The sequence below is a fragment of the Aphelocoma coerulescens genome, chromosome 1 (genome assembly GCF_041296385.1).
Source record: "Aphelocoma coerulescens isolate FSJ_1873_10779 chromosome 1, UR_Acoe_1.0, whole genome shotgun sequence".
Lineage (NCBI taxonomy): Eukaryota > Metazoa > Chordata > Aves > Passeriformes > Corvidae > Aphelocoma > Aphelocoma coerulescens.
The window spans coordinates 99,798,144-99,824,983 of record NC_091013.1 but is presented as its reverse complement, the minus strand read 5'-3'; the positions used below and the strand labels follow the sequence as shown (position 1 = coordinate 99,824,983).

General features: G+C 43.3%; 1 protein-coding gene across 2 annotated transcripts; it reads left to right on the top strand.

Moving 5' to 3' along the window:
• CD58 (CD58 molecule) lies at positions 1 to 26,562 on the top strand. 2 transcript variants are annotated; one of them, XM_069020991.1, is made up of 11 exons: positions 1 to 97; positions 12,075 to 12,368; positions 13,019 to 13,273; positions 15,284 to 15,376; positions 18,625 to 18,684; positions 18,865 to 18,921; positions 20,409 to 20,456; positions 22,075 to 22,146; positions 22,789 to 22,851; positions 23,183 to 23,251; positions 25,406 to 26,562. In XM_069020991.1, exons 1-11 carry the CDS (start codon positions 55 to 57, stop codon positions 25,465 to 25,467), a joined length of 1,116 nt encoding a protein of 371 aa, XP_068877092.1. In that variant the 5' UTR covers positions 1 to 54; the 3' UTR covers positions 25,468 to 26,562. The 2 variants fall into 2 exon arrangements, with proteins under 2 accessions (XP_068877092.1, XP_068877096.1); XM_069020995.1 differs by lacking the exon at positions 20,409 to 20,456.
• The last annotated feature ends 278 nt before the right edge of the window (positions 26,563 to 26,840 follow it).

Genomic DNA, 26,840 nt, shown 5'->3' with positions numbered 1-26,840 from the left:
CTGGGTGCGGTCGCCCACGAGTTTTCTGCCCGGGCAGAGACCGGGTGGGCAGCAATGCGGCTGCTGGCTTCGCTCCTGTGCCTTGCGCCCTTCTTGGGTAAGCTGTGAGAGGGCGGCGGGGACCTTTCCCGAGCCCTTCGCTTTTGTCCCTCTCTCCCTTCGTCACTCCGTGCCGGGCGGGGCGGCGGGAGTGGGGCACCCTCGGCCGCCGCTCCTCAGGCATTCGGAAGGGCGTGCTGGGTCCCGGGGAGCGGCGGGAGTGGGCGCGGCAGGGATTTGGGAGCGGCGGGGGGTTCCAGGGTGCCCGGGGAGCGCCCCTGAGCGGGGCGTCCCTGGCCGCTGGCTCGCTGCCCTCCCGAGGCGTGGCGGGCACAACCGGGCGGCTGCCTTTCTCCCGCACATAAAATTAGAATTACATATCGGCCATCAGCACGTTCAGGACCTCCCCACCCTGTTCTCGGCATCCTGTGCCCCGTTTGTTTCAAACTTGTATAGACGAGGAGCTTGGAGTGGGGATGTGTGTGGTTTTTATGGTACCCGCGCACGAGGAGTTAATTCCTGCCTGGCTGCGAAGGAAGCAGCACCACAGCACGAGGGCAGCCTCCTCCTCCTCCTCGTACCGGGGCGCACGGTTTCCTCCGGGTCCTGAGGTGTTAAGGAAGTCAGGAAACCAGCTTTTATTGTAAAAGTATTCTTGTCATCCCTAAATGTGAAAATGCTGTTTATTTTGTGTTCTGTGTTCCTTCTTGCTCATGGATAAAGCATCAACGTTCTCAATTGTTTTGTGTTGGTTTGGGTTTTTTTTTTAGTAGTTGGTTTTTTTTTTTTGTTTGGTTTTTGTTGTTATTTGGTTGGTTCGTGGTTTTTTGTTTTGTTTTTTTTCAGAAGTAAATTATTACTATTAACTGCTATCGAAATACTAATCAAAGGCCTTTTTAATCCAAATGCCTGAGGAGCATAACCCTTAAACCCATAGCCCTTGCAGTGGGCTGTGAACATGAGAAGTATAAACAAAATTTGCTGATTTTTGAAATTGAAGATGGATGTACAAACTTTCTTCTTGTCATCAGAGCGAGCTGCTATTGCTAGATGGGCCAAAAAGCATGATTTAATCTGTGAAGATCTTCTTATCATTCCTCTATTCTAAGGGATTTCTTCTGACTTTGGGTTTTGGGGTTTTTTTTTTTGCTTTGGGAGTTTCCTGAATGTGACTAAAATAGGAGCTATTATATCCCCCTGTTTAAAAAGGAACTTCTCCGCTGCTGAAAGTTCTGAGCAACTCCCTGTGATTTCCTCCTGTTCCAACAGTCTTCAACTTATTTAATTGAGATTGTGAGATCCTGTTCTGTAAGGGCGTTGGGGGTCCAGGTGTGCAGGGAGGACCAGTGGAGAAGCCAGGACACTGTCCACCTGCATGAGTCTGCTGATGTTAAGCCTTAGCTGCAAGTTATCTCACCTGCAGTGCTTTTGCAGAGGTTTCTAATGAGTATGACTCAGGCATAATTAACTGAGTATCCTCTTGTAACTTTTTCTACAGTTAAGGCACTTTGTTACCTTGTGTTATGTAAGTTGGCCTGCTGCTGATCTGAACATCTGATCCTTGTGCTATGGACTTATCCAGAAAACAAGGTTCCAGGTTCCAAAGAACATACAATTCTAAGGCAGAGATGGTGGTAATTGGACATCTGGAGAGGATAATTGTGGCTTCAAGTATCATAATGTCCTCCTTTAATGAAAAACATAGCTAGTTCTGTTGTCTTCTCTGTAAAACTTTAGAATCAAAGTGGTTGATTAGGGCAGGAGATCAGGAATGCAAACTCTTTACTGTTGTTCAGTAAACTAAACAGACATGGTTTCACACCATGATTTTGTTTGTATGCTTGCATTATTGCTGTTATGTGTGTGTTGACTGTGTAAATGTTTCATGTTGATTTTAACAAGGTAAAACAATCTATCATCTCTCTATGTGAGAATCAGACCCTGGAAGTCAGACTGATCTGCCCAAGTACATAAAGCAAATCAGGGCATGCAAGTTTCTAGCCTTGCAAACACCTGTTCTAAACACCAGGATGCTGTTGGTAGATCCTCATCCTCTATCAGCCTTCCCCTCCTGAATCCCTTCTCCATCCAAGTTCAAAGCACTGCGCTTGTCCCAGTCATGTTGCTGAATGTCTGGAGTAGGGGAGGAGATGTGCTTCTTCATTCCCCTGTGGGACCCAGAAGCTGCAGTGTAGCTTTGGTGTCTTCAGAATTCCTACTCACCACATAGGGTATTCCTGCTTTTCACAGTGCCAGGCCAAGTCAGTTTTTCATCTGATAAAACCTCAGGCTTGTCAGTTACAGTGCAAAGCCTCTCCCTGAGGCTATGGAAGGACTTAGATTTTTAGACCTACCAAGAGCGTGCTCCTTCAGTTGTTGGAAGTTCAGGACAAAACTGTGTTCAGATTTGGGATCCTGGATGTTGTATGTGGGTGGGAAGAAAGTCAGTGTGGTATCTGTGGCCTAGTTTGGTGAAGGAACCCACAGAGAGAGATTCACCTCCCTGTAGGAGGTGAATAAATAACACCACATCAACAGGAGGATTGCAGGGCAAGCCACACCTGTGGGGATGGTCTGTCACTGCAGATGGCAGCCAAACTTTTACTTGCTTTAGCTGTGTCAGGATCCTGCCCCAAAAGCAGAGAGGATGTGGGAAATAAGCTGGATATATGAACTAGAGCACCTAGAAGCATTCTGTGTCTGTAGTAAGGCTCATCTTAAAGCCAGACAACTCCTTCAGTGTTCTGAGCGTCAGCTCTTTGTCATGCAGTATAACTGCCTTCTAGTTCTTGCATATTTAGATGGATTCCTTAATGCCATTTTCATTGCATCCTTGCATTAATGGTTGCTTCATTTCCCAATTCAACTTCTTTATAAAAATTGAGTTAAACTGAGAAAACCTGGTTCACCTAAAAGCGGAAGTTGCCATCTCCAGTACTGAGCATAGACTGACAACCTGAGAGCTGATAAAAATTATTTTTGTTTCAGATTTCTTCTGAGAGTAACCAGCATAGAAACCAGACTTACTTCAATATGGCTTTTTGTTTCTGTGTCATTAGGCAGTTCAACAAGTTTGAGCTGGCGCTTTTTTGTAATTTTAAATTTTCCTGTGTTTTTGTCTCTGTACACAGAAATATGTGCTCCTTCCTTTCCTTTTTTTTGATCAGAAAAACATGGAGATTTCTCAATGTTTCTTCTGTGTCTCTCCACTTCATGAGAGGTGTCATGGGAACTACATTACAAGACATTGGGATGAATGGGGGAAAACCTGGACTTCTAACAAATTTGGGTTGTTTGTGGAATGTAGTTATTTTGTGTGTTGCTAATAGAAATATCAAACACAATTTTGAATAGTGTAAATGGAAAAATCAGTTATCAGCACTGTCAACCTGACACCTGCTTGTGTTGTCCTGTAACCTTACTCTTGAATTTTCCTCAATAAATAGAGGAAGTTATAAATTCCTCACAGAGGAAAAAAATCAAACCAAACGTCTGCCCTCTGCTTAAAAACTCTTGATAAGAGCTGAGGCTGTTATATCATATTAAAACCAAAATGAAACAAATAATATTTTTGCCATTGCTATTTAACACTACAGGATGAACACAGAGTGAAAACTCTTTCTGAATAGTTTCTTACCTTAATGTAATTAATGGCCTTAGACTTTAGATAGCCAGGATCATCTATGGATTGCATACACAGACTTCTTTGATTCTGAGTGTGTTAAAGGTGTTCATCAAGAAAAGAAAAAAAAAAAGTGTGTCTAGGTTTATCTATTTTTGGTTTTTTCCTTACTGGTCTTCCTATCTGCTTACAGCCTCAGGAGAGCCTGTTGGCCGTGTTCAGGGTAGTGTGACTGTAGGCTGGCTGTGTGATACAGGCTTTGTAAGAGACAGAAGTTGTAATTTGGAGTATGTTTAAGCTGGTGTTGCCACAGGTCGAGAACAGTTCCTCTCCATGTCATCAGTTTGTGCCATCCTTCATAAGTAGAACTGCAAAGATGATCTGGCTGAAAATTAACTCGATTGAAGGAAAAAGTTACCAAGACAGATCATCTTCTCAGTCCTGTTGATTATGGAGCCTACATAAAGATTGTGCTTGTACAGCATAGGAAGTGCTGCTATCTGAATATTGGGAGTAAGTGACCAGAGGGTTTGGAATCATAGAATGGTTTGGGTTGGAAGGGACCTTAGTGATCATCCAGTTCGAGCCCTCTGCCATGGGCAGGGACACCTGCCTCTGGACCAGATTTCTCAGAGCCCCATCCAGACTGGCCTTTAACACTGCCAGGGACGGGGCATCCACAACTTCTCTGGGTAACCTGTTCTGTTGTCTCTGGACTGATTTTGAACTGCTGCTTTTTTTCATAGTTCAAGGTAGGCTTAAATGCAGAGCAGTTTTGTCCCTAAGCAAAGCCTAGAGACTGAAAAGAATCAATATTCTGCAGGACACAGTGATCCTCCCTAATAGTTCACCATCACTAAAAGTGGTGATTGCCAGGCCTCTTCCTCCCTGGGCCTGTTCCAGTGCCAAACACCTTCTGGGTGAAGAACCTTTTGTTAACATCCAGCCTAAACCTCCCCTGACACAGCTTCAGGCCATTCTCTTGGCTCCTGTCATTGGACAGATCTCTTCACCACAGAGAAGAGATCAGTGTCTGGCCCTACTCTATGCTCTTGCTTTTCCCCATTTCGCTCGTTTCTACTCTGTTCCATGCACATCGTGTTCCCACGATGAGTCGCATCCGGGAATTACAGTCCTTCTGTGGGTTTTTTGTTGTTTCTTTAGTTGGAGTGGGTGTTGTGTCAAGTTAACTGTCAGCAGATTGTACTGTCTGTATGACTATGTCACTGCAGAAGCAGGCAGACAAATACAAGGGAGAGGGAGGTAAGTCCATCCCCATGCTTTTGGTCACCAGCATAGTTTAAAAATGACCATGTAGCTTTTGTGTGGGAATGCTGCATGTTGTTTTGCCCTTGCTGAGGGATATGACTGAAAGTATGGATTTTGTAGTGGGGTGTTACGAGCAAGAGTGAGATTGCTTAAAAAAATCACTGGCAAGGGTATGAGTAAAAGTCAGATTTGATTTTAAGAGACAAAGCATGACAAGTTTGTTGGCAAGATTCACTCTACTACTTACAGGACAGCTAAGGCACAACAAGGGAAAACAAGCAACAACAAAACCAAACTAAATCCAGGCAATCAAAACAGAAATGAACTGAGAACTATCTGGGGGGGGGGTGTGTATATTTAGGTGTGTGTGTGACAAAAGAGTGCAGGCAAGGATAGAAAGGTACACAGCCCAAAAGCTTAACAACACTCAAACTTAACAATACTTCAACTTAACTTATACCTTAAGCCTAACAATTTAACACAAGAAAAACAGTTAATTTATACCTAACTTAACTTATAACTTAATTTATAGCTTAACCTTAACATTCTAACAGAGGAATAACACTTAACAACATTTAACCTAACTTATAATTTCAAAGTTACAAGTAGCAAGTCAGCAGAAGAACAATGCTTAGCAACACTTAATGTAGCTTACAACTTATGTTTAATAACTTAGCACAAGAACAACACTCAGCAGCATTTAAGTAAGCTCCTAACTATAACTTAGCCTTACTTACATGCCTAACTTACTTAGGTATCTGAGGTACTTAAACAACAAAGAAAGCAGCATCTGTCTCAGATTTGCTATAGCGTATGCGCAGGTGCAGGTACACAGACAGAAACAGTCAGTACAAGCAAGGTACCTGAAAACTATTCCCCTCAGAGGCCAGTGAAATACTCACTGTCTCGGTTTGAAAGACAGGTGTCTGCTAAGGAAGGCAGAAGCCTCCCTTGGATTAACAGATGTAACCCCTTTCCCTCTGAGTTATGATTTTGGAATCAAGGGTCTTTAGGCAAAGATGTGGGAAATAGGAATAACAGTTCTTTACTATATATATATAGATATATATATAACTAGTCAAACAAAACAACAGTAACTATGACAGTAACAGCAAACACAAACCCAGTCCCAGCCTTCTCGGCTGTCAGGCCCTTTCCCCTCGGGTGCAGTTCCGCTCGCAGCCGGCAGGGGCGCTGGCGGCTCCCGGTGAGCAGGGCAGGTGCGATGGTTCCCCCGCGGCTGCAGGGGGCGCTCCGGAGCGAGCTCGGGGAGCACGCGGCTGCTTTGGTGCCCTGGGATCCCGGGGAAGGATGGAACAAAGGAGCTTCACAAACCGGTGGGCAGCTGGTCCCGGGTTCTCGGAAACAGCAGGCTGGACTGGTAGGCTGGAGCGGCAGGCACAAACACAAATCCCGGGTGGCAGACGAGATGTATCCAAAAGGGGGGAACCCCCCGGGGCTCCAGGCAGGCAGGGTAAGCACGGCTACAGCGTAACGAAGGCTTGAAGCAGCAGCGGTGCAGGGCGGCCGCAGCCCAGGCTCCAGCAGGGCAGGGAAAACAGCTTATGGAATCCCCGGTGTTGTTTCCAGCAGAAAGGAAAGACGCCGAAAACGGGAACCAGCAGCTCCTTTCTCTGCACCTTCTCCCTCCAGACGCTGAGAGCGAACTGAACTGTCCGCCAGGTGAGAACAAAAGCCTGGACGGGCCCTTTTGTCTTTCTTAAGTATGGCTATCTCCTCTCAAGTGTGGCCATTTATCTCCTAGCAACATGCTATGGGAAAAAATTCCTTTAACAGAAAAAAAACTAGGACTAAACTAAAACCCCAACACTCACTTTGGATGCTTTTGCATCTCCTGACAGGTGAAGGATAGAGCCTCGAGCAGTGAGGGTATCAGCCCAGGATATGTTGTGTTTCGGCGATCCTCCAAGTATAGCAAACCTGAAGGTTTGCTGGCTCTGAGAGGCATCACCCTCAGAGGGAGATGCTGATCACAGCCCGTGGTGGCCCAGGAGAGCTCAAAAGGCTCTTGTTTTGGACTGCTGTTTATAGGGCTGCAAGAGAATGGGCTTCAGTCATAACAGTGTTTCATCCTGGACAAAGCGTGGGCCGGCACTTTCTTTGAAAGTGTGAGAACAGGAATATTATGCCATTCAGGAAAGAGGAATATTTTCCAAGGCTGCTCATAGGGAAAATAGGAGCTTTTTATCAATTCCTGGAAGCAGACAGTATTTCTGATAAGCTCAGAAAAAGCTGAGCCCAGAGGCTGTTTTCAAGGCCAAGGCCTAGCAGGCATTTCTCAGATTACACTCCAACCAGGAAAAGAGGGGGTTGGAATGCACCACCACATGGGAGGGACCCAGGCCTGTTGCTGGGTGCCACCCTTGGGTCCTGCCTTTGCTGATGTGTAGAGCTGTGTGGATGCAGGCAGCTCTGCATTGTCTGGGAGGAGCAAAAGACACCTCTGAACATGCTGCAGTATGCAGGAGAAAACCTCTGCTTTGGGTGTTACATGTAGGATTTGCATTCATTCCTGCACAAACCTGATTTTATCTTGCAACAGCCTGGGTTGCTGCTACAGCTTATTGTTGTCTGTGTTCTCTCTCTCCTGGCTGTAGCTTTTGCCTGTGCTTTTATACCATGGGTCTAAGTGCTTTCTTACTGGAGCTTGGGAAGTGGGTTGTGTTTGTGGCCTGTGGGGGAATTAAGAGGACTATGGTTGGTGAATATTCCCATAGTCCTTCTGGACTGAACATTTATTTCAGGGTTTTCTGCACCTGGTGGTTTTGAGGGCTAGCAGGGAACATATTTGGCCCTGCTAATTACAGTTGCTGGGCGAATTAAAAATTTTTTAAAAGCCTTAAAAGGGGGTAGTTGGGAAGTTACAAAAAAAATCAAACAAAAATCTGCTCTTTAAAAAGCCCTGCTCCTGAAGCAAACAGTTCTTTGCCATAAACTAAGCAGTAAGGACTTTTCCACCGAGTTTTGGCAGGTGGAATGTTTGTGTCTTAATGGTAATAGGAGAGCCCTGCTGCTGCCTGTATAGACCTAATATATCCCTATATGCATTTCAAATAGGTATTTGAGACCAAAAAAATTAACGATAGCATTAAAAATAAAAAGGGATTAGCTTACAGATGTTCTCCAAAATAACTAGGCCTTACATCAGCTCCAAGAAAAATAGTCAAACCAGGTAGATAAATACAGTAGTGAAGCATTTATTGCTGATAAACGGACAAGTAAGTAATGAAGCATTTATTGCTGATAAATGGAGTATCAAGTTCTACTTAGTCTGAGCTGAATATGGATTCCTTTAGCCTGCTAAAATGCTGAAAGAGTCAGAACTAGTCTGGAGAGTATTAAAACTCCAGTACAGCACTGGGTTCTGTGGGTCTGGCTGCTGGAGAAGTGGGAGCAGAAGATGATGTAGACAAGGTGAGGTGGTGGGTTTGCAGAAGAGGCTTTGCCCACACAATGTTAGCTCCTCTTTATCTGTGACACTTTGAGCATGTGATTTGACTGGAAGGAAAGAACACTAGCACTTGGCATAAGAAGGAATCTGGAGTGGATTTTAGGCAATACAGGAGTAGTTAGTATGATGGTTTCTGTAGAGACTACTGGAGGCCTTAGCACAGCAGTATTTTATTGTGTGAACTTTATCTGGGAATAATAGGCTACAATAAGGAGAGAGGGAGAAAGCAGAGAAACTTAAAAAAAGGCAGTTCTAGCCTTCCAAAAAGTATGTGAGAGAGTGTCTGGTTGTCATTTCTCCTTCTTTGCCCACCACTGTGGACTGGGAAATATGTTTCCATTTAAAATAAAGTAGAAAAATGGGGAAGGGTTCCTTAGGAATCTATAAAACATGATGACACATGCTTTCTCCAGAAGCTCAAACATGCATGGTTATGACCTTATGCAGCATTTCTCTATGATTTCTTCAAAAAAAGGAAGCTGACAGCACTAAGTGAGAGACTTCTTCACATTTTCTCTCAACCAATGAAGCAGGGAAATAAAACCAGAGACTGAGTTTTTTAAGATGGGAGGAGATAACTTATCCTTGAGGAATAACCATTCCTTGTCCTGCTGTTGGGAGCCCTGAATGCCCTTGGGCAGGAGCTCTTCAGCTCCTTGCTGCCAAGCCTTGGTTTCACCAGCCAGCAAGAAGAGAGTGTGCTGAAGACAGCAGTGCCCCTTGTGCCGAGTAGAACCTGTGAAGAGAAAATGTGGGGTTTTTTCAGCTCTGCTTTCCTTCAGTCTCATTCCTGGGCTTGAAGAAGTAACAATTTTGCTCTCATAACTCCAGCCTAGCACTTATGACTAACTGAAAGAGAGTAAAGACATGGAGTGTTTACCAGGATCAACATTCAACCTTAGGAAGTTATTAGTGGTTGGCTGAGCAGTGGTGGCTGTCCTTGCTCATCTTCTTAGTTCCCAGCAAACAGCTGCTGTCCTTCCTGAAGGCTCTTGTCAACAGCCACTGTGGTTTGGCTTGTGCTGATGTCAAGCCACCACAGCTTGACCACCCCAAATCTACTGAGAGGTAGAAATTCAAAGTCGGAAGAGCAGGGAGTATTTCTCCATACTAGGAATACTATAGGTCCTTAGGCAGTGAGGGGTGACTTCTTGAGGAATATGCGCTCCTGGAAATTGTCTTTTGCGGCCAGAAACAATGGACTCTACACGATTCAATATGAATCAGGCAGAAGTCATTTTATTGATGAACTACTGTCCCTAATATACAAATCTTGCTTTCCCTGCATGCGATCATGCATAATTGTTATTGGTTGAGGCCTATTTTCACACGCTACTTTATGCTTTGTGATTGGCTCTTGTATGTGTGTCACATTGTCCCTTGTGTATGTCACAACTGTCCTTCAGTTTGCATTTTCTTATCCTTTTCTTCCTTTGCTTGTTCCTCATTCTCATCCTCCCCAATGCTGCTTGTTCTTTTCTCGCAACCTTCCCATGGACTTTTTCCCCTGTTCAAGTCCTTCTGTCTTACATGCTCTGGATTTTCTGTCTTATGGCTGGTTCACATTATGTCCATTTTCTAATAAAGGCATGGTTTCCACAGTCTTTAGGAAACAAAAGTCTCTAACAAGGCTTCAAGCTTCGTCAGATCAAAACAGTGTTCCACCCCACCCAACATCTTACAATCTTGTGGTCTCCAGACACAAATTCTGGAGCTCATGCATTCTTTTTTCTTCTGGAAATCATTAATTGAGATGTGTGGAATGAGATGCTCAAGTGAAATGTTTAAATCTTCCTGAACAGGGTAGAATACAAAGAAAATGGGTAGGTTGTGTTGAAAAGATGTGGGAGTTGATAGCTTACCCTGATTACTTCTACAGTCCCTGTACCTGGAAAAGGCCACCATGTAAGCACAGGCAACAAGAAGTTGGAACTCTGATGGAGCAAGAAGAGTGCTTTAATGGGTAAATTACAAACAGATTGGATATTCCATAAAAAGCAAGGCATGGAGAAGACCTGTGTGTGCAGTTCTCTACCCAAGCACACGGAAGTGCATTTCTGTTGCTTGTCTTCAGTGTCCTGTCAGAGAAAGTCTGTGTTTCTCTGGTGTGGCAGAAGACCTGATGAGCACTGTTCTTTGCCAGTGGGAAAAGAAGGCCTAGCTGATCTTTCTGTCTGCTTTCATATGGAAAGGAGATAAGATGTGGAGAAAGATGGGTTTTCTGGACTCATATTCAGTGTAGGGAAGACTTGCTTTGGTGTGATAAAGCTGTAGTATCTGCACTGGTTTAGCAACAGCAGTAAGCTTGCCTACAATGATGACATGAGAAGCAAGGGAAGCACAGAATGATATAGGAATTGGTGGTTTCGTAAACTGATGCCATTTGGGAATAAATGAAAAAATATCAAACCCAAAATAGTAGCTGTCACTTGGAATCAGTTGGCTTGAGGAGTAAATATCTGAAATATTTGTTTCACCATGCACAGTTACTGTTTAATGGGAAGTTTTGCATCATGCACAATGGGAATCTTGACTTAATCTGAGACCTCATTTGTATCTTAACCATGTCCTTCCTTCTCTGTAGTAGTAAAAAGTTACCAGCTACTGTGGAGAAAAATTGATTCCTAAACGCAAGTTTAGCTTGAACTCAGTACCAAAGTGTTTTTGTCTATGTTCCTGTCTGACATGGCAGTGATCTTGCAATTGTTTTAGAGCCGTTCAGAGCTATTTGGGAGGAGGAGGTGATTGCTGAAGACTGAAGCGGGGACTGAAGCAGCATCAGAGATGCTGATGGTTTAAAGGTTGTGGTCCCTTCCTCACAGCAGGATTTTGTCTGTTAGATCAGTAGGGTTTTTTTCCTCACAGCAGGATTTTGTCTGTTAGATCAGTAGGGTTTTTTTCCTCACAAACGCAGCTGTTTTCAATGAAAATTAGGAAAAATCTCTTACCTCTCTTCTATTGTGGTTTATTTATATTGAATGCCTGGGCATTTTTAGCAGAATGTAATTGGCCAAGACTGAAAGTAGTAGAGATTTCTGAACAGCTTCATTCTTGCTGACAGCTCTGTTAGATCTCAGAGGCTGGGATGCTGTTTCACATATATTGGCTGCGAAATAAACTTTCTTAAGTGACATTTCAAGGGAAATCTCTAATAATCCCATGATTTCAGAGCAGGTGCTTTGAACTCAGTAGCAGTTTTGTGTGAGAAGTGTGCTTTTTCAAAACTAAGTATTCATGCTGGAAAAATTGGGGTTTATTTCATCAGCAGGAACTTCAGTCTGGGTGTTCTGCAACAAGATGTTAAAACAGATTTTGCTAGTGACAATTCTTCTTTAATATTTTTCACCAGATCATGGGCAGGAGGCCTAATTCAGGTGAACAGAGGGAAAGTACTGATATAGGGGGGCTTAGGATAGGGAAGATCATCAGGGCAAGGATTCTGCCTGGGACCAGATTGTGGAAACTGGATTCCTTTCCTGTGCCTGTCATACAATTGTGCTGACAGCCTGGGTTTGGGTAATTCCTAACTGATGGGTAATTCCTAACTGATGCAGCAACTTTGTGATGTGTTTCTTGCCTAAATTTGAATGCATCTGATATAGCATATGGCATTAGTCAAGCAGTGTTTTATAAAATGATTGTTAAAGTAACTTTTTCTTCCCCTCCCCATAGCACGCATCTACAGTGAGGACGTCTTTGGCATCGTGGGAGAAAATTTTACTTTTCCAGTAAAAATAGACCAAAAAGTAGTGGAAACTACCTGGAAGAAAAACAGGGATAAAGTGGCTGAATGGGAAGGGCTGAACGAACCAATGTATTTTGGTCGTCTCCAGAACAGGAGTGTGCTTATGGAGAATGGGTCCTTGACTATAGTTGACTTGGAGAAGGATGATGCTGGCACATATGAGTTACAGTACTGGGATTCTGTGAACGATCACTGCTTAAACTTCGTACTTGTTGTGTTAGGTAAGTAGTGGAAGAGCTGCATAGAGAATGTGAACCACTTCATTCACTTTAAAATGTCTAGAAAGGGGATTGTATATTTGTCAGGGAAGCAAACAGAAACAGAGCGGGCTGTTCTTTGTCTCAATTTTAAGTTGCTTAGGCACTTTGAACAAATTTTCAAAGGTGGCATCTCATTTGTGTGCCCATCATTACTCACCTTGGAATGACTTCTAGAATGTGTGCAGATGGCACACTGCACTTTGAGGTAGACAACCAAACTTTTGGAGCAATCTGACCAGGTAATCCCAGACATTATGTACCTATTAAAGATGTTCCTGCAGGCATATTATACGTGCTTCAATATCTGTGGCATCATCCTGTGCAGATCTACTCAGCCTCACTAGCAGCCTTTGGGAAATATGCGTGACCAGTGTGTCTATTAGTCCTATGGACAGTGAGCCATGAGGATGCTTGGACTAGGCATGGAAGAACCACAAACAGGTGGTTTACAGGTCACTTTCAGAAACACATTCCTCTCTCATGCGCATGTACACACTTACACTTTTGTCTATGCACTCTCCTGCTGTTTTTGTTGCTCCAGCCCTTGTCCTGTGCTGAAATTCTATGTAGTTTATAACTAAAGTAATACAGAATGTTTTCTCTCCTTCTAGATGCCCTTCCAGAACCTGAAATAAGCTGCAACACCAGCGATCGTAAACTTGCATTAAACTGTACAGCAAATTTCCAGGGGCCTCTGAATTACAGCTGGAAGCTGAGTGACAATCCACAGAGTCATGAGAAGCAGGAGCTTTCCATCCATTTGGAGGATGTTAATGCTACCACGAAAGCTACATGTACCATTAAATTCTCACAAATGGAAAGGAGCTCTGAAATCTCTTTGATGCAATGCCTTTCAGATGAAAAGGGTAATGAATGTGTCATGTTGCAAACACAGGTCTGAGAGGCTTGGTTGGGAAGCAGCATGGCCTTTGTAAGATTTCTCCTGACTTCCCGGGAAGTTAAATTTAAAGAATAAAAAGCATCAGAAGTGATTTGTCTGCTAAAAGTTTGTGTAAAGTTTGGGAAAAGTATCAGGTTGACAGTTTGATCCCCCTAGAAAGATACTTTTTGCAGGGATCTCCACAGAAGAAAGCCTTTAGCTATGACTCGATTGAGTAATAATAAAGATTAGAAGATCTTAGACGATCTCTTCTGAATCTTCTGGCCTTATGTAATTACTGCTAATGACTTGTCCTCTTTGTACTGCTCTCCATGAATTGGAATGAAACTATTCAGCCATTTCAAGTGAGTCATCTAGCAGCCATTAGATAAAATAATTTCTCATCTAGGATGTGCATGAGTCAGTGAGCATACTTCTTTCCTCCTTCATAGAGAGGTATAAAAGGTAGAAAAGAGAGTTTTCCTCCTGTTGCTTATTGCTTTGGGACAGCCTTCAGCTTGAGGCTTGCATTTTTAGGGTTTTTTTTAAACACAGAGTGAGGACCTGTTTGGAACCATGTGGTTTGTAGGGTGTGTAAGGCAGTCCCTAACTGACAGTATTGCTCATTTCTGTGCAAAAGTCATTGTCATGGTTTACTAGTATAGAATTTTTCCTTTACTGGAGTTATGTGTTAGAAACTTGTTAGAAATGAGGGATGTGATGGGTTGGCCTTGGCTGGCTGCCAGGTGCCCTTCAGGCTGATCTGTCACTTCCTCTCCTCTGTGAGGCAGGGTGGAGAAAATATGACAGAAGCCTCATGGGTTGAGGTAAGAACAGAGAGAGACCATTCAGCCATTACTGTCACAGGCAAAACAGACTCAACTTTGGGAAAATGAATTTAATTTATTGCCAATCAAAATCAGAGCAGGATAATGAGAAGCGAGCAAATCTAAAACACCTCACCCAAACCCCTCCTTTCTTCCCAGATTCAGCTTCACTCCCCATATCCTTACCTCATCCCCCTGAGTAGTGCAGGGGGACAGGGAATGGGGCTTGCAGTCAGCAGACAGTTCATTACACATTGTCCTTCCTCCTTAGGGGCAGGACTCCTCACTCTCTTCCCTGAACCATTGTAAGGTCCCTCCCACAGGAGACCTCCATGAACTCCAATGAGAGTCCTTCCCACAGGCCATGGTTCTTCACAAACTGCTCCAGTGTGGGTCCCCCACAGGGTCATGAGTCCTGCCAGCAAAGCTACTCCAGTGTGGGATCCTCTCTCCATGGGACCACAGGTCCTGCCAGGAGTGTGCTCCAGCGTGGGCTTCCCACAGGGTTACAGCCTCCTTGAGGCATTCACCTGCTTAAGTGTGAGGTCTTCCATGGGCTGCAGGGGGAATCTCAACTCCAGCACCTGGAGCATCTCCTGCCCCTCCTTCTGCACTGACCTTAGTGTCTGTTTGGCAGATTCTCTCATCTGTTGTCATTCCCTTCTCACCCTTGCTGTTGTTGTACAGCAGTTTTTCCCCTTTCTTAGAAGTGTTATCCCAGAGACACTACCACTGATGGGCTCTGCCTTGACCAGCAGCAGATCCAGCTTGGAGCCAGCTGGCATTGGCTCTATATGACATGGGGGCAGCTTCTGGCATCTTCTCACAGAACCCATCAAAACCTTGCAGTGCAAATGCAATACACGATATTCGCTGAAATTTCATTTGTTTGAAATCTGGCTCAGCCTTTCATAGGCCAAGAAGTGGAACAGCCACTGCCTTTCAAGTGATGTGCCTTCACTGAAATGAGTTACTTCACATGTAACTGTCCTGGACATGGCTGAAGGTTTTGCTAATAACTGACTAGTGCATTAATTTATTGAGGTTACTTTTTAAAAAATACCTATAAAACATTTGGGGCTGTATTTCTATTGAACTAGTGTATCATACAGTTGCTTTTTAACTAACCAGTCTCTTTTGGTTTTTTTTGTTGGTGATTTTTTTTTAAGGAGGCAGTTCTCACATACGAAACAGAGGTGCTCTTTTCGGAGCTTTCATCCTTCTTGTAGCTGTAGTAATCCTAGTATTCCTGTTCTACAAAGGTATGTATGACACTTCCTTACAGCTTTATGTGCTTCAAGATTAAGCTCATCTAAGGTTCTGTAGAATGGATGAAAATTTCTGACCATTGGATGTTTTGTTAAAACAGTAGAAGAAACAAGTCCGATTTAGGCAAAGACTAATATATTTGAAGGAAATAATGTACTGAACTTTCTTGCATTCTGACACTTGTCTTGGTTTGAAAGACAGGTGTCTGCTAAGGAAGGCAGAAGCCTCCCTTGGATTAACAGATGTAACCCCTTTCCCTCTGAGTTATTATAATTTTGAAATCAAGGGCTTTTAGGCAAAGATGTGGGAAATAGGAATAATAGTTCTTTACTATTATATATATAACCAGTCAAACAAACAGCAATAACTGTGGCAGTAACAGCAAACAATCCCAAACCCAGTCCCAGCCTTCTCGGCTGTCGGGCCCTTTCCCCTCGGGTGCAGTTCCGCTCGCAGCCGGCAGGGGCGCTGGCGGCTCCCGGTGAGCAGGGCAGGTGCGATGGTTCCCCCGCGGCTGCAGGGGGCGCTCCGGAGCGAGCTCGGGGAGCACGCGGCACCGGTGCCCTGGGATCCCGGGAAGGGATGGGACAAAAAAGCTTCACAAACCCCTGGGCAGCTGATCCTGGTGTCCGGCCGGACCCTCGGGAACAGCAGGCGGGAACAGCAGGCTGGAACAGCAGGCTGGAGCGGCAGGGACGGGCACAAATCCTGGATGGCAGATGAGGTGTATCCAAAGGGAGAACCCCCTGGAGGTCAGGCAGGCAGGGTGAGCACGGCTACAACGCAGCGAAGGCTCAAAGCAGCGGCGGGGCAGGTCAGCCACGGCCTGGCCTCCAGCGGGACAGGGAAGGTGGGCCAGGGATCCTGGGGTCTTTCTCCGCAGGAGGAAAAAGCAGCCGATGAAAAACACCTTCCTTCTCCCACAGTTCGGGACTGAACTGCCCCACACACCCAGGTGAAACAAAAGAGTAGCCAGGAGCACCCCACCCCCAGTGGGTAGCTCTTTGTTTTTCTTAAGTATCCAGTGATTTGTCTTCCTAGCAACAGTATGGGGGGAAAATTCCTTTAACAGAAAAAAACCTAGAACTCTTAAAACCCCAACACACTGGGCTCTGCGTTCTAGGAAACATGGCAGTTTGCATTTCCATGTTTCTCCTTCAGGCTGCATGTTTGATTTACTGCGTGTTTCTACTTACCAAGTATTTGTAGCCTCTCCCGTTCCTACCTGGGCGTGTTTTCATAGCATTTTTTGAGAGCATCATAAAGCTGCCCTCAAGATCACACTTACTGTTGGGACAGGCTTATACCAGGGCTGAATATCATATGCCGAGTCTGACAACTCAGTGTGGTCAACTGGTAAGTGAGACCTTCTGTGCCTCCTGTCAGCCTGTATTGCCATCATCTTGGAGTTCTGTATTTGTTTTTTGATCCATCCCTACACTGAATTCAAGTATCTTTTTTGTAAGTCTGACACTTTAATCAGAAATGGTAATTATAGGCTATCACTGTGTATTTTTTTCTGCTGCATTTTTGGATTTGTGTCAAATTGTCTTCTGGTTTGAAAAAGAGGGGCACACCATCTTTTCTCTTTGTGTTGGAGAGAGTCCCAAACAGGAATACATTTCTTCATCCTATTCATGCCCTGCATGGAAAATTCATGTTGACTTCCAGATGGGGCCACCACTTGGAGGTGGCTGCAGGGTGAAGAGTACTGGATGCATCCCATCTGGGAATGACTAATTGATGATATTCTGCAGGGAGGCTTTGATCAGGACATAAATAGATACATATTGCATGTGGACCTTATGCTTTCCTGCTCATTGTCCATTTAGTTTCTGTTGGCATGGAATCATAAAATAAGCTAAATCATAAAATAAAATAAATCTCTGGAAGTTTCATCCCACTTGCTGCTCAAAGCATGACCAACTTCAAAGCTAGATCAGGTTACTTAAGGCCTTGTCCAGTCCAACTTTGAATAGTTCCAAGGATGGAAATTCCCTAGCCTCTTTCAGCACGTGTTTAAGTGCTGAATCACTCTTGTAGGGAAGGATATTTTCCTTATTTCTCTTAGGGATTGCCCTTTGGCAACTTCTAGCTACTGCCTCCTGGTTTTAGGCTCTATACTTCTGAGAGGGGTTTCCTTTTTTTTCTCTAGTTAGTTGTAGACAGCAGTTAGCCATCATCCTCTTAATGTTCTTGAGGCTGAGCAAACCCAATTCTCTCAGCATCTCCTTGCACAGCTCCTGCCCCTAGACATCTTGGTGGACATTTGTTAGACTAACTTCAGAAAGTAGGTGTTTTTACATTAACTGGGAGACTAAAACTAGAGAGAATACTCCACATGTGGTGTCACAAATATTGAATAGAGAGGAGGAATTATTTATGTGTTTGGGCTGACTGCACTTCTGCTAACACAGCCCAGTATTTGGAAGCCTTCTACTGCAAGGGCACATTTTTCTGAGTGATGTTCAGCTTGTTCATGCTTTCAAGTCTTTTCCAGCAGAGCTGTTTCCTAGCCAGGCAGAGCCCAGCCTGTAGTGGTCCATGGGGTGACTTCAAGAGATTCAGGACTTTGTTTCCCTTTGAATATCACATCTTTTCTGACAGCATATTTCTCCAGGTTGTTGAAGTCAATTGGAGTGGCAGTCTTGCCTTCCAGCATGTCCCCTACTCTCCCCAGTTTGATGCCATCTGCAAACTTTCTGAAAATGTCTTCTTTGTCCTTGCTCATGTTGGTGGCGTTAAACAACACTGCTCTTGGTGACAACATGCAAAGAATGTCTCTCAAAACTGACCAGCAGTTAGAATCAAAGCAATTCTGTTACTTCCCTTGAAACAATGAGTGTTTGAACATGCAAGAAAATAAACCTGTTATACCTTGGTAGGATAAGCATTGCACAGGTATAATCAAACAGCAGAGATTTGCTGATTTAAGTACAAGACTCAGAATCAGGAATTGTTAAGCGCTACCTTAGATTTGATTAGAAGTGTTCTTACTTGCTGTCGCAGGAGACCCATTCTGTTGTTCTCTCACTGATTGTCTTTCCCTCAAAACAGTATTTCATTCTTTGTTCTTTCTTCAAGTCAAGTATTCAGTTGCATGTTCTCAGTGAAGTGTATTTTCTTTTGTTTGGGGGTGGGAGAGGGGGATGGAATGGATGGAAGCCGTCAACAAGTTTCTGAAGGCACAAAACTTTATTTCTGAGTCATTTCTCCAGGTATTCTATTTGCTTGTGTGCAGGTATAATTAACTTTAGAAGAGGAAAAAACACTGCTCAGAACAGTCCAGTGAATGGCTCAGGTAAGACGGTGTCACAAATGTGTGGAAATCAGACCAGTGCTTGGTCTGGGCTTGTCAGTTTTTATTCTGTGTCAGTGTAGCCTTGCATTGGAGAAGTAAAGGAGTAAGTTTTCTTTGGATGCAGTGATTTTTTGCAGGTCATTAATATATACTTTCTAAAACAAATACATTTCTTTATAGGAGAACATGAGCAACTTTTCTATGGGGACAGCCAACAACAGCCTACCTCACAGGGAGGTAAGAAACCTGTATTCTAGGGTATTAATGTTTCTAAACGTCTGCTGTTGGTTGGAGCAGGGAGTCTGATTTGATTTTTTGGTTTTTTGCAGGGTCTAAGCTTTTGAATTGATTTTCAGTGTGTGCACAGGCAGACTCAAAATCTCAGTTGGGGTCCAATATTGGATGATTATAGGGACTTGCACTTAATGAATGTGTTAGTGGGGCTGGCAAAGTTACTGACAGTGAGTGGGCTGAGAATTTCCTGGTCAGCAGCTGTCTTTGGAAGTGAGTTACCTTTTTAACGATGGAGAATTGGGGCTGGCCTAAGGATGAGGGCTGGAAAAGTGCACACTGTAGGGCAATCTGTCATTCCTCTCTTCCTGTCCAGATTTCCATTTGGACTTCTGCTGTCCATTCTAATCTGCATTGGGGTTTTTTTGGTTTGGGGGGTTTGTTTGTTTGTTTGTGGATGTTTTGTTTTGTTTTTTGTAAGTGTTTTGTTGGAGTGGTTTTGGGTTTTCTTACTTCCTTAATTTGTAGCAAGATTGTTCTGTTCTCTGGCTTCTTGTGTTTTGGGGTGTGGAAATCACTCTATATAGTGAGCAGCTAAGGAAGGGGACAACTCATTTAGTCTGTGCTCCTTTCATAAGGGTGAATTTGGCTATCATGTTCTAGCTTTAACATATATGAGTCTTGTTGCCAGGACTGTGGTCTGTTTTTAGGAACCAAACTAAACCAACCCCCAAGGCAGTCAAGCAGACTGGGGAGAGCAGGGGAAGATTCTTAAAAAATATTCTGTTACCAGACCAAACAGTGTTTCAGTGGGGAATGGCCAAAGCTCCTGCCATCAGGTGCAGGCTCAGTGCCCTCTTGGAGTGTTCTGGTGTTGAGCTCAGTGCCTTCATGTGGGTTGCTCAGTCTGGTACCTTACCTTTGTTAAAGCTGTGGTTCTAGCCCATCGTTCAGAGACCACTGAAGTTGAAACTAGGGATGAATCTGAAGGCGAAAAAAGGAGAAGGAGGGGTAGGGGGAAAAGCCAATAAACCCTGCAAAACACCTCATTTTGGTACTGCACTTAGATTTGCTTTAGAATGTTTCTTTTAAAGGTTCTTTAGGGTCTGCAAAGAGGAAGGGTTTAAAGTTACAGTATTAGTGCAACACAAAGATGAAGTAAAAAAGGTAGATGCAGATTCTCTTCTCAGCTATCTCTGGCTTTTTATGGCAGATTTGTGCAGCTTTATCAGTAGATCTACTTCAGCAAGGCTTTTGTAAAGTTGTAGGCATAAATATGAACAATGTTGGTCATGGTCTGGGACATTAAGTGGTTACTGGAGGGAAGTTGAAGTTGAAATTAATTGTGAGTCCTTAAAGTGGCACAGCATACTGCCATATCTGTTGAAAGTGTTATGATGAAGTTGTCACTTTAAGGCTAAGTTGCATATTTTGCAGACTTATTGTGCTACCTCCATACACGTTTCTGGAAAAGGATTTCTGTTTTTTTGCAGCTGCATTTTCACAAGCTGTTCATTATGAGAATGAAGAGCCTGAAGCAGGTAACAAGTGAGATGGAGCCCTAAAACACAGATATATGAAGGGGGAAAGTAATTTTGCACATGGCCTTTTGTAGTCCAAGCCATGTTAGCATGTTCTTAGTATAGAGTTTACCATTCTCCTGTTGGCCTAGAAGAACCTGTTGCCTTAGGAACAGGAAACGTTGATGGGTAGATCACTAGAAGAGAAGTCAGAAAGACCTGGGGCCTGTGTTTGGTAAACAGCAAAACAGCACAGAGCAAATACCTTCTTGGGGCTTCACCTTCCCTCTTGATGAGGATGATGGTGCTTACTGTGTGTTTCCAAACCATCTTTCCAGCTGTGGGAAAAAGAACTAAGCATGGAAGAAAGAACCCCTTTTTACAGTAAATAAGCAAATTACCCTTTTGTCTAATGTTACCTTTTATTTGCATGCAAAAGAGTGCAAGGATATTTTTATAGGATGTCATCATGGGTAGGTGGTCTTCGCTTTCTGCTGGAAAGAAACCCAGGACCTTAGACAATAAAATGCTGTGGCTTCAAAGCTTTGTATTGATGCCAAATAGATTCAAGCCTCAGCACACCAATTTGGAGACAGGATGCTTACCAACTTGCAAAATTCGTATTTGGGAGAATACTTCATCCAGAAATGTGCTTCTCTAAGGAAAGAAGCCTGCTGTATCTTCCATTTGCTTTATGCTTTAGAACACTTTTGACTGCATTCATCAGGCAGCTAAGCAAAGCTTCAGTTTTGTTTTCTTAGTCCAGTCAGTGTAAATTTCAAGGATGTTCTGGGACCTGTATTTTTTCTAGAAGTTCTTTTAACTCCAAAGGGCTAGTGAAATTGAACATTATTGTTAAACTTGAGAAAAAATTGTCAGTTTTTTCCCCAGTCTGTTGCACTAGTGATTCATTCAGTCCCTATCTCTTCCACCATTTTCCACAAGTGGCTGATAATAGCGGGGTTGGAAAAGGCAGAAGTCTAAAGGAAAAAATCACTAGTGATGACAACAAGGAAAAGGAAACTCAGAAAAACTCAGAGCCCCTGGAGTTTGCTGCTTATTCTTCCTGCATGAATTATAATGGGTGTAGAACAGCTTTTTTTCATCTGAAGAAATAGGAATTGTGAAGGTGTGGTGTACTGCGGGATTGTCTTATCACTTGTGTAATTATTTCCATATACATAGACATGGATACAGGAAAAGGAGGCTTATTTTATGCCTGTCTTAAAGTAGAAAGGAGTGAAACACACAGTTCAGGCAAAAGAGAAATCAGGTCCATAGATAAAGGTTGTCAGTTTGGACACGAGATGCAGAAAATAAAATACTTTCTTTTGTTGCAGTATAGAACAGAACATCAGGAAGGGGAGTTACTGCACCTCTGTGCAGTACACCCAGCAGCACTTAGGGAACAGTCACTGCTCTCCAGATGGGAAGCTGTAGGTGAGGCTCTGGTGTTCTCTGAGGTTTGTGTACAAAGCAGTTCCAAGCAGGGCTTCTGCTGACAGCACAGCAGTACTTGGGGAGGAGGAGGTGTGCTCTGAGCCCTAGACAGCACAGAGCAGTGGCCTGTGCTGGGGAGGGGCAGAAGCAATGGACTGTGCTCCTGAGGGACTGCAGTTGTTCTCTGATCTCTTTTCAGACAGAGAATTGAATGAGGAGGACAGTGCCCTGAAAGACAAGCAGATAGTTAAGAATGGTGTAAATCAGGAAGGTAAGTGCCTGTTTATGGAGCAGTCAGTGCTATTGACCCAGTAAGCAAACAGGCCATGATCCCTTCATAGAATCTGCTAAGTTGGAAGGGACACATCAGGATCATTGACTCCAACCCCTGGCCCTGCAGATAGCACCCCAATAATCACACCATGTACCTGAGAGTGTTGTTCAAACACTTCTTGAACTCTGTCAGGCTTGGTGCTGTGACTACTTCCCTGGGAGCCTGCTCCAGTGCCCAACCACCCTCTGGGTGCAAAACCCTTTCTTGATATCTGACCTAAACCTCCCCTGACTCAGCTTCAGGCCATTTACTTGAGTCCTGTCACTTGTCATGAGAGTGAAGAGATCGTACCTGTCTCTCCTCTTCCCCACACAAGGAAGTTGTAGACTGTGTTGAGGCCTCTCTTCAGTCTCCTCTCCTCCAGGCTGAACAAACCACGTGATTTCAGCCACTTCTCATAAGGCTTCCCCTTCAGACCCTTCACCATCATCATGGCCCTCCTTTGGATGCTCTCCAGTAGCTTTTCTATGTTGTGTATACACGTAGAGCTGCAACTAGCAACTCAGTCTGATGCAGTAGAGCCATATCTTGACGCTGAGCAAGGCAGGGGACTGCATTTGTCTTCTTATCTCTCCTCAGACACCTTTAGGAACAGCAGTGTGCTGGCCAACCATGCAGATGAGCATGGCATAAATGAAGGAGGTAAGTGCCTGGACTGTGGAGCAGCCTTTGTTCCTTGTGACTTTTGCCTAATGCCACCTAATGGGTGGCACCACGGGCACTGAGTGCCTCCCCTGCTTGGCCTTTGCAGGGTATGTAAGGGATCATGGAGACAGTAGAGAGTCAGGAATGGAGGAGAGAAGGAAGGTGTTGGATGGTGATCCCATGGGAATGGGGCATGTTGGTCAGGGTTACTACTGTTGCCAAACAAATGGCCCAAATCTCAGTCAGATTATTCTTGATCCATCTGGGCCAGAGAGTCAGAGAGTTGTGAGATCCAGGACTGTCTTGAGTATTGCTTTTGTCCTTGCAGAGGTGACCCAGGATGCAGAAGGTAGAGATGGGGAGCACCTGAACAACTCTTCCAGCTGCAGTAAAGAAGGTATGTGAGGGTGAAGCTGTGTCTTGGGAGATTGTGCTGACTGACACTGAGGTTGACTGTGAATAGTTTTCCTTTCTTGGGAAAAAAAATGAAAAATGTTGTTTTGTCTGTCATACAGTCCTTACTTGAGTGGTGTAACTATGAGCATCTCATACTAGTCTCTGCTTTTTGTATTGTAGATGAGTGGTCACCAAACTTTTTGTGATTGTCTACCACATCAGTAAAATACTTTGAACATGCACACCCAATTGATGTATACTTATAAGTTGTATACAATTTTTACCATACTCAAGTATTACATACGTTATAAAACATGCATAAAATAAAAAATAAAAAATCATAATGATGGAGCAAATAGTATTTTTATTTTTAAATTTTATTACTGGTGCAAAAATATTTTTTTCCTGCACCTAAATGGATTGCCTTGTGCACACCCATTTTGGAGTCTGCTGATGCAGATAATCCATTTAAAGATTCTCAAAATGCACAGCCATGTGAAAGCAGGTGGCACCTTACTGCTGCAGAGTTTTTTGTTCTGCCAAGTTTGATACTTCTGGTGAATTACCAGCCAAGCAATCACATCTAAAAATTCTGGTATTTGCTGAAGACATTGTTGAAAAGAAGGGGGAAAATAATTCCCAAATGTGAGGAAGCATGGATGAATGGAAGGGTGGGAGGGATTTAGGACTGACAAAACTGCTGATGAAGCTGTCATGGAAAAAGGAAGCAGGCTGTGTAGCTGCAGAGGAAGCTGTGGTGTGTTGTAATAACTGAGTCAGATCCTGTTCGTTAACAATGAGTAATACTGAAAGCTAAAGGAAGTAAGTCAGTGTAGTATTCCTGGTCCCCGTGGCGTGCTGCTTTGCTGGGCTAAACTGTGCTCCTGCGTCACCCATAAGGGTTTAGTGTCTGCAACTGGTCTGTTGTTATGTCATGCTGAGGCACCAGATGTGGCTGTGCTTCCTTTGGTGCTGTTTGCAAACCATGTGAGAACAGACATTTTGCGTGTTTTGAGGATGGGGTATGAAAGCTGATGCCTATTCCTGCAGCTGTAGAATGAGAGAACCTTATTTCATATTCAGACCCTCTCACTGCACAGACACAAAGAAGCAGCACACAAACATGCACACACCACACACACACACAAGTGGCTTTTTGACTGTGTTCTTTAGTATCACCACCAAGGTAAAGCAGTAAACCTGCTTGGATTTTAAACATACAAATCATAAAAATACTTCAGGCCTATCCAGGAACCTGTGAGAACCAGACTAGAGACAACTTTCTTTTTCTCATTTTCTAGAGAGTTGCATACCATATGTCACCATATGCTGCTCTCCTAGACCATCTCCTGACATCTTAACTTAGGTTGGAGTGAGGCTGGGCTAGAGATTAGTGGAAGGGACAGGTATTGCTATCAAAGTGGGAGCAAAGACTGAAGGGCATAGTGCTTTGGCACATCCAGGTGGCTCCCCTTAGAGAGTTGCTATGTGTGCAACAAGATGGAAACACCAATGTAAGTGGGCTTGTGTGTGCTTTACTGGAAATCAGCCTGGTTAGAGGCTGATGCATGTTGCATGTGATGAGTTAGGCTGGGCATGTAGTCTTGAACTTTCTGCACTGTAACTTCCCTTGGCCTTCAGTCTCCTTGCTTGTCAAATATGAGCTGTATTTTCAATCCTCAAAAGCGAAAACTCCAAAAGCACCTGGCATTACTGTGTGGAAGAAATAGCAGCAGCAGCACATGCATGTGTGAAGCACAGCTGATGCTGAGATTATAGACATAAAACATTTGCATGGAAGTAGTGTCTTAATTGTCTGGTTCTGTGATCTGAAGTCATGGAGTCAGAGCAGCTTCACAGTTTACCAGATGCTTAGCAGGTGGCTGGCACTAAGTAATAACTGTGCTCCAGTTGCAGAGGAATGTGCCTAAGCATAAACAGATAATTTGGGTAAAAGGTTTAGTGGTTATCAGATACCATGGGTCATGTACCTGCTCTAACTGGATTGCTACGCATCATGTGAGAGTGTCTTGGTGCATCTTCACACCACCTCATTAGTATTTAAAGCTTGCAGTATTCTCATATAGCTAGTTCAATTTCTAGAAGAAAAGACATAGTAGTTCACCTGTGTGCTTTTTGTATTCTTTTGTTTCAGATCTTAAATCAAAAGCAAGTAATTCTGTTGTTGCCCACACAAATATGGAAGAGAAGCGGTAGAATTCAACGGTGAAGGATGTGCTACTTTTTTCCTTGAAGATTTTCCATGAGCAATGAAGTTACCACACCTTCATCAAGAAGGACTTAGAAGACAAGCTGAAGTGTTTCCAGTGCCTATTTTTCTTTCCTCAGAAAAGACAGCCTCCTTTTCTAGTGCTACTATGTGAAGAAAAATAGGCCAAACCATAGGCCAAAATGTTTTAATTGTTTTATATTTGGTTTTAACAAACAGTGCCCTACTAACACACCAAGGCCTCTTTATAGTTGATAGAGATTTACAAAATTGTATATATATTTGCATGAATGGGGACAAATCAAAAACTGATCAGCTTTCTATGCACTTTTTTATCAGTACCTTTTTACAGTCAGAAAAAAACTTCATCCTTCAGCAGACCCAGAAGGATGGGAGCTGGCATTTTCTAGCCTTGGTTCTCCAACAAGAACTCAATACTCCAGACAAAGCTGTGTCCTAGAGTTGGCAGGTGCCTGGCAAACTGATCATCTCTTGACAGTGGTTCACTTTGTGATAAACTACATTTCAACTTTTCCTAAAGCTTTATATATATATTTTTTAAATTTTAGAACTTTTTTTTTGATGCCTGATCTCTTACTGCACATTTTTTCTAAGAATGTCAGCTCACCTCTAGTCATTTCTAAGGAACAATACTATATCTTCAAGGTGCTTGAGACTAGAACAAAAACTTGAAAACTGAGATCATATATACAGTGAAGCTCAGAAAGAATCAAAAAGAAAAACACCATGCATTAATGTTTTCAGAACATCAAGCTATGGAATGTTTTTCATTATGTTTACATGCTGGTTGTTCATAAAAGTTGAAAGCCATTTTAGTTCATTTTAACTTGGTGCATGTAAAGAATCATTAAGGTTTTGACACTGGTAACCAAAGATCAGAAGCTCCCCCTTCAGCTTTCCTCTTGTTTCAGTTTACGCCCTTTCCACTCACACAATTTCTTCTGCTATTTGCTGCTGTACTGCATGAGTGTTCAAAAGTCATTTTTGATAGGACTAGACCTTTTACCTCTACTGCTGTATGTAAATATTTCTAATTTATTAAAGTACTCAAGATGTAAAAAGCTTTGCCTTTTTTTTTTGTAATATATTAATGTCCTGTGGGTTTAATTTTCTCTCTTTTACCTTTTCTTTTCTGTTTCATGAGTTCTTTTACTCAGAGTTTGAATGAAAATGCAGGAGACCAAAAATTCATCTTTGGACTTAGTTGTTTATTATAGCTTATCTATAATACAGCTGCACAGAGTGTGCTTTTAAATTAACAAGATGGAAAATAGCCCAGAGTTCTAACTTCCAAGGCTTTTTAAGGTCTAAATTAACCAATTATCAAATACCAAGTAAT

Excerpts from the sequence above, each read along its gene's own strand:
- CD58 (XM_069020991.1), top strand. The coding sequence starts at position 55 with ATGCGGCTGCTGGCTTCGCTCCTGTGCCTTGCGCCCTTCTTGG. Across the intron at positions 12,369-13,018 it reads CTTCGTACTTGTTGTGTTAG|ATGCCCTTCCAGAACCTGAA; the intron begins GTAAGTAGTGGA and ends CTCTCCTTCTAG. Across the intron at positions 18,922-20,408 it reads ACAGCCTACCTCACAGGGAG|CTGCATTTTCACAAGCTGTT; the intron begins GTAAGAAACCTG and ends GTTTTTTTGCAG.